Source organism: Acipenser ruthenus, chromosome 23 (genome assembly GCF_902713425.1).
Source record: "Acipenser ruthenus chromosome 23, fAciRut3.2 maternal haplotype, whole genome shotgun sequence".
In the NCBI taxonomy this organism is placed as follows: domain Eukaryota; kingdom Metazoa; phylum Chordata; class Actinopteri; order Acipenseriformes; family Acipenseridae; genus Acipenser; species Acipenser ruthenus.
This window is the reverse complement of record NC_081211.1, coordinates 8335305-8342922: the sequence shown is the minus strand read 5'-3', so window position 1 is coordinate 8342922 and position 7618 is coordinate 8335305. Positions and strand designations below refer to the sequence as shown.

The 7618-nt window shown below is 39.5% G+C and overlaps 1 protein-coding gene across 1 annotated transcript; it reads right to left on the bottom strand.

The window, feature by feature from the left end:
• Nucleotides 1–789: 789 nt before the first annotated feature.
• LOC131699736 (replication protein A 32 kDa subunit-A-like) lies at nt 790–4642 on the bottom strand. Its single transcript, XM_058997698.1, has 3 exons — nt 4499–4642; nt 4008–4102; nt 790–1121 (listed from the first exon to the last, which is right to left on the bottom strand). Exons 1-3 carry the CDS (start codon nt 4607–4609, stop codon nt 1034–1036), a joined length of 294 nt encoding a protein of 97 aa, XP_058853681.1. The 5' UTR covers nt 4610–4642; the 3' UTR covers nt 790–1033.
• Nucleotides 4643–7618: the final 2976 nt, after the last annotated feature.

Here is a 7618-nt window from a genome sequence, read left to right as displayed (position 1 = left end):
TCGCCTTGGATAAAGGCGTCTACTAAATAAACAAATATTGTCTACTAAATAAACAATAAGACTGAATCCAGGTGTACTAAAAAGATCATAAATGAACAATTAAAATATATAGAAACACTTAGAGATGAATTATTTTTAATTAAAAATAAGCCACATGGTACAGTTAACAATTTAAATGTCAAATGTGAGCAACTACACCAACTGCTAGAAGTCTTTATGACTTCAGTAAGTCATGCCTTATTGAGCACTAAAACAATTCAAATTTTCCTCTTCGTTGGTTTCATTACCACCACCCTAACCCTAACTCCCCTTCCTAGTCACAGGGATAAGGGGATTTACAACGAGGGAATAACACCCTGAAAGTGCTGAGGAACTGGGGTTCACAGCATGCTTCATGGATAGATGTGGAGGTTCACTATTTGTAAGTATTGAGGTCTGAGGAAACACATATACAAATCTAAAACGCTCATCTCTGGATCTCTCTCCCCTGCGTCATTATGGGAAAGTCAGCTTTGACTCAATAGTCACAGACGCCGTTTATGAAATAGATACTAATCCGATTCAGAACCACACAACCTTTTATGTACCAGTACTGCAAATGACAGCTTTTATTTGCACTGCTTTGGGGATCAAAAGAAGAGTCCCAAATAGAAAACGAATACGACAAGACTGTCAGCCAAAACTGAAGTATAACTAAAATGCCACCAGTGTTATTGCAATGGGATATTGTATTTAAGTGCTCGTACAAGATACTCATTTGGGAGAGGGGGGGTGTATTGTTTAATATTTTTTAAGCATCTTTAAAAAGAAGTGTTCCAGTAAGACTGTAGGGTTCCTCTTTATTCAGGATATAAAACAGATGCTTTTAAAAGCAGGAACTAACCGAAATAAACCAATACACGTCTTATCAGTTTTTCGTTCACACGACTCTATTAAAAATGCAGATGCCAAGTGGATGGCCCTTCAGTTCTTCGAAGCGTCGAAAAAGAAAATGTTCGGGCAGCACTAACAGGAGTGGATTCCTCCTCGTTTCTCAGTTCTCCGACTCTGTTGATCTGTAGTGGTCCTCGTCCACAGTGGAATAAATGTGCCCTTCATTACCGAGAAACTCCACAGCCTGCCTGCGTTCAAAATAAAAGGAGAAAAAGATCATTTAGTTGGTGTTGATCATTTAGTCAAAATTATAGGTCTTGTTATTTCAAGGTCTTCCAGTGTACAAAAGATGAAAATAAAGGTACAATACAATAAAGTTGTATTTTAAAACTGTAGCAGTGATTCCCTACGTGGAAAGCTGAATTTGAATTGATAAATCACTTAACAGCCATCTGCCCAATTACTTTGACTAAGCACAATATAAAATACTTACAGCTGGTTTAACAGATGTCAATTAGCACTTACCTTGGACTACCTAATGTTACCTTAGGTAAGGTAGTCCAAGCGGAGTGCTGATCTGGGTTAACAAAACCAGCCATCAATGTTTCAAAACTCAGAAATACTAAAAACACAATACATGTAATGACAAATATTTCGACTCGTCTTTATCAATGCCCTTTTAGTCAAAAGGTTTGTCTCGTGAATTTATGAAGTTTATTACTCCCTTTACAGCCTCCATCGGCGATGTTTGATTCCTCTAGTGGTCTTTGTGTAGCTGCTATCGGCCATGTTCTAACTGAACCAAACTTCCAGCCCTTTTTAAACTGCTAGACTTGTCTCTTTATTTATGCCTTGAATACACTGTGGGACTAGCTGACACTGTTCTTTCGTGGTTTAAGTGCTATCTTGCAGACAGATTCCAGTTTGTCTCTTATGGGGAGGACATATCTGAAAGGTCTGATGTCCTATATCGGGTCCCACAGGGCTCTAACCTGGGTCCATTGTTGTTCTCACTATATATGCTTCCTCTGGGTGACGTTATCCATAGACATGGAGTGAATTACCATTGTTATGTGGACGACACACAGCTTTATTTGTCCGTAAAGCCAGGATATACTTGTGCTGGCGGGCTGCTTACGGCTTGTCTAGCAGATATTAAGTGCTGGATGACTCAGAAAATACAAAGGTTATGCTAGTGGGTTCCAAAAAACAAATAAATCATGTGGTATTACAAGAGCATGAGCTTAGTACCTTCTCTTCAGGTCTTAGATCAGAAATACAAAACTTGAGAATTTGAGAAACATATTAGAGAAGTTACTATCAAGTTTCATTTGCAAAATATTGCAAAAATGACACAATTCCCACGTCATGCTGAGAGACTTCTGCATGCACATGTATCATCCAGACTTGATTACTGTATCTTCTCCAATCTGGAATCCCAAAAAGTGTGCTATTTTGACTCCAGTTTATCCAAAATACCGCCGCTAGGATCCCAACTAAAACTAGGAGAAGGGAACACATTACCCCTGTTCTAGCTTCTTTACATTGGCTGCCGGTGGAGTTTAGAATTGATTTGAAGATTCTGCTGCTAACCTATAAAACCCAGAATGGCCTGGCACCCGTTTGTTTACAAGAGTTCCTCACCCCGTATGCACCCAGTCATTCACTGAGATCACAGGACGCAGGTGTTCCGAGTGTCACCCCGTATGCACCCAGTCATTCACTGAGATCACAGGACGCAGGTGTTCTGAGTGTCACCCCGTATGCACCCAGTCATTCACTGAGATCACAGGACGCAGGTCTCTAGATTGTCCCGAGGGTGAGTACAATTAAAACAGGTGGAAGGGCTTTCTCACACACACAGAGCACCACAGCTATGGAATGCCCTTCCAACCTTTGTTAGAGAGGCTGAGACTGTTACAGCTTTTAAATCGAGACTTAAGTCTTACTTCTATACATTGGGCTTTCTATCCTAGTGTGCCTCTACTGTCTTTTTAAACATTGTTTTCCTGTATATTGTATTTTTTGGATTGTATTTGACTGAATTATTGTTTCTGTACAGCACCTTGAGATGCCTTTGGAGTGAATGGCACTTTATAAATAATTTGATTTGATTTGACTTACACCGCTTGCGATAGGCAGGTTGTTTTGAACCTATGGCCAAAAGTTTTGCATCCTCCTATAGAATTAAAACATTTTGCTTCATAAAGTCAAATGAAACCTGCTGAACAGTGTTACATTAACATATTGAATTACATACCGCTTTGTAGTTCTCCATATACTTAATGAAAAATGTGACATTTCAAAATCTAACATGAAATACTGTACTACTATTATGGCTTTTGGTAGACTTGCGATAACATGTTTACCCTTGATACGAGGGCTTGATTCACGGTTGCACCCCATGCTGTTGCAGTTGTTGAATTTTGTTTCACCATGACCTTTTAGCTACTGCAAGCTTTGCAAAGTTTTTTGCAAAATCTGTATATGTATGTATTTATTGAATGATCAATCTGTATATGTAGTTATTTATTGATCTATCTGTATATATGTATTTATTGATCTATCTGTATATATGTATTTATTGAATGATCTATCTGTACATGTAGTTATTTATTGATCTCTGTATATGTATGTATTTATTGATCTAGCTGTATATGTATATATGCATTGAATGATCTATCTGTATATGTAGTTATTTATTTATTTGTTCTTTCAGATCTGTAATATTATAACTGCCATGGTGTTTGCAGTGATGATGAAGTGCTGCAGGATTGAATGAATTCAGATTCCTGGGCAGGTCAGCCAACTCCAGATAATGTATCTTATTCTATAGAACTAGCACTGGTCCTGAGGAATCTGGAGACACAGTTGACGCAGGCTCTGCCACCATTACACAAGACCAGACAGAGCACCAGAAAATCTGGAGGGTATGCGGAGGATGATATGCAAAGGAGAAATGTCCGACAGAGACTCAGTGACAACGATGGGCCAGCAGAGGAGTTCAATAACTTCAGTAGAATTTAAAACAATGCAAAACAACATTGGGTGAATTATGACTCGCCCTGTATATAAAACAGGCTTGTTTGTGGGTCGCGGGCTGTATCACATTATGACAAGGATAGGGGACTCACTTGATGGCCAGGGCGTTCATTCCCTTAAGCCTGATTTTGATGTCCTGAATACTTATCCCTTGCACTTCTTTACACGTCTTGATCAAATTCAACACCTGCAAATAAAAACAAAATTACAGAAAAAGGCAGCATGCAAAACACGTACAGCCTGAAATACACAGAATCACCTTTGTGCACAGCAGAATAAATTTCACATTTAAGTCATACATATTTATTAAATGTTTGATTGAAGACAAAAACATCTTGGCTGAATTACCATAGTTCTTTAAGTGAGTGGCAAAAACAGAAGGCAAATAACTAATAAGTCACACCTGAGTCTAGGTTTACTTATAGGAGTTGTTCATGCAGCAATAAGGAGAGGAATAATATGTTCAACTTCATTTAAATAATATACTTTAACTGAAGGTAGTTTTGAAAGCCAGGACTAGGAGCAGCAGGGCTAGTGTGTGCTTGAATCCCTGTGTGAAGGGTAACGCAGCTCCTGTGCTCACCTGACCCTGCTGTGGTGTCAAGCCATTCATCCCACCATCCTCAGCTCCCGAGTATCCGCTCCCCGTGCTTCCTGGCATGCTGAGGCTCCGATTCATGCCACCGTCACCCATCTGAGGGGTTACAAGAGAAGGATATCACTGTGGCTGCATACAGGCTGGAGAAACAGTAGACTAAAAAAGCATATATTGTGTAGGAATGGAACGTTACTAATCTCATGATAAAATTACATATCACGATGTGCAGGTCGCAACACAACATGTATCACAATACAGGGATGGAAATAAGACTCACCAACACATACCTCTGCAATAAACAGTGGCTGTCCAGCAAAGCACAGCGCTCTGACAAACTCATTAACACAGTCATTCTGCGCTCTGTTTTTATTAAAGCGTGTGTAAAAGCCGATAAATGGATTGCTGGTCTCTTTTCACTTTCTTATTTTAGTTTAATGTGTCGCTTGTTTTTCAGTATATTCCTTTATTGTCACTGCAAACATGTACCTCGATGCAGCAGTATTTGCAGCGATATGCATCCTCTGCCTCATCTGACCCACTTCTGCTATTTTTGCTTTTTGTATACTTCATTTTCTTTTGAATATTCATAAACTGACTTATGTTTTCTCCCCATTCCTCATCCACTAAAAATATTATACATTCGTGTAACTATTTCAATTTCGTTTTTTATCAAGCTAGCGGTTACTATGTATTAAAGGTTTAACTGTTTTGTGGTATTCATTCAGGTCTCAGTGGGTATGGGTGGTAAAGCACTGTGCTGTTCCAGTGATACCCTCCCCTCCCTCTGCAAGCAGGTTGAGAGAGAAATGTGAGACTTATTATTAAGTAAACAGCTGCACTATCCCTCTAGCTCTGCACGCCTGTGTGCTATCCTAATAAAGCCTTTTGCACCCACGTTTGCGTATCGACCATGACTATACAAGCCTCACATTATTAATAATAATCAGAAATAAATGGTGAAACTTTTGACCGTTGAGTCACAGGTAGCTTCCCATATTGTTTTAATTTATTTGTAACATTTTAGCAGCAAAGACTTCACCAACTCAAGGTCAGAGCGGCCAGTAAACCCAGTCGTGGCGCTTGTATCGTACAGCAGACCATATAATATTAACTAAGCATCCAAACCATGCATTTAAACATTGTGTATGCAACAGGGAGGAGGCTGGGTGCAAACCGGCCACCCTGATCACTGCAAGCGAGCGTTGTAACCACAGTCTTAGAGATAGTGCAGTTACACGTGCAGCAGTCCTGAGTTGAATCATTATGTTGCGCCTCTCCAGGAGAGAACGTTAATATTCATGCAGGTTGTGCTATAAAAATGTATAAACAAATCTGTGACAATGAGAAAACAAACACTGAAACTGAAGATCTTAGTGTTTGGAAATACAAAGCTAACCTGAGGGAGTTCAAACTGTAAACAGAGCTAAATGAAGCCACTGCTGGATGCCAAAGTAGAAACAGGCTTTTCTGCGACAGCTGGTTTTCCGATTAGCACTAATCTGGGGTTACCTTCTCTAGGGTAATGATAATGTTCTTCATAGTGCTGCAGTAAAAGAAACACATGTTCTAGGTCTGCAGTGAACTTGCTGTGAAGTACAGCATGATTGTGGTCAGCTTATCTACAGTTGCCTGGAACCGTGATATTTTTAACAACGTTGGCTGTTTTGAGAAAGTGACGTTCTGTGTGTACTTGATTAAATGTTTGTGCAGCAATAAACCACTGCAAATATGGTACGGTGTAGTGTGAACGGCAGTGCAGGGCTTGTGTGAAATAACCTTTTCCTTCCTTCTATGTATAATTAAGTCCTGCAGTACACAGGCTAATAGATCACTTGGATATCATTATCTGACATTAACTAGAAAATACATGTACTGCCTGCTGAGTGAAGACCAGGGCAGTTGTATGCGTCTCCCAAGGATCTAACCTTAGGCCACTGGTTCCCAACCCTGGTCCTGGGGACCCCATGTCTTCTGGTTTTCATTACAGCTGAGCTCAATTACATTTTATAAGTAACTTGAAATCTGCAACTTTTTAAGAGCCGTGAACAATTCAAAAAGTCTAATTAAGCAAATTATCAGTTCAATTAAGGGTTTAGTTAAGTAATTGAGAGAACAGTTGGAATGAAAATCAGAAGACACAGGGGGCCCCCAGGACCATGGTTGGAAACCACTGGCCTAATGCCTTCATCAACTTTGTTGTAATTTGTTTTGTAAGATTTCATATGGATATATATGTATTTTTTTAGACCTGAACCTTCCCTAAATAAAATCAACACACCTTTACTGTACACCTATGATACTGCAGCTTGAAATAAATCTATTCAGCAGCTTTAGAGATCTTGTTACCAACATGATTTTGTGCAGGACATCAAGAGCACCCAAGAAATTCACAGAGAATTGGGACTCAAATGGTCCCAGGGTTGAAGCAACTCATTGTGTGAAGAACACAGAAACAGGACGGATCAATATAAGCACTACCACATGGGAAGCTTACCATACGAACACAGGTGATGTGGTCATAAGCTTACCACATGAACACAGGTCACATGGTCATAAGCTTACCATACGAACACCAGTCATGGGGTTTATTTTTAGATGAAGCCTTTTCTCTTTCCCCAACAATGACATATTTTTTGCACTTTTAATGAACAGCAATAATATAAAACACAGTTACATTTTAAACAGGGCTGAACTTTTATGAGGCTGACTAAATTACTAATTTAATTTTAGCCAACAAAATAATTCTCTCACCTGTTGCGCATCTTCATTCATTATACAGGCCGCTAGCTTTGAAACACGTTACAGGATTTCTCATTTTAAACATGCCATCTGGTACTATGGTTAAATGCATGTCATTTTGCAGGCTATGCTTTCAGTTAGTGCTGCACTAGCTTGGTCATTTCACCTGGATGGGAACTTGTCCTGTCATTAACCAATCAGCTGCTTCCCCTATTGATTCACATGCTTTCAGCCAGGGCCATGCTTAGGCACTGAGTTGAAATGACCCAGGAAGCGCAAGTGTAACATATATCCTGAAAACAAGGCATAGACTATGAGAACTTTCTTTAACCTTGAGTAGTACCAGATATCCTGTTTTAAAATGAA

What these genes read in the sequence shown, in the direction of transcription:
- LOC131699736 (XM_058997698.1), bottom strand. Translation starts at nt 4,609, where the DNA reads ATGGGTGACGGTGGCATGAATCGGAGCCTCAGCATGCCAGGAAGCACG. An exon ending in TGACACCACAGCAGGGTCAG is followed by an intron (nt 4,103 to 4,498) that starts GTGAGCACAGGA and finishes TTTTATTTGCAG; the next exon opens with GTGTTGAATTTGATCAAGAC. An exon ending in ATGAACGCCCTGGCCATCAA is followed by an intron (nt 1,122 to 4,007) that starts GTGAGTCCCCTA and finishes TTTTGAACGCAG; the next exon opens with GCAGGCTGTGGAGTTTCTCG.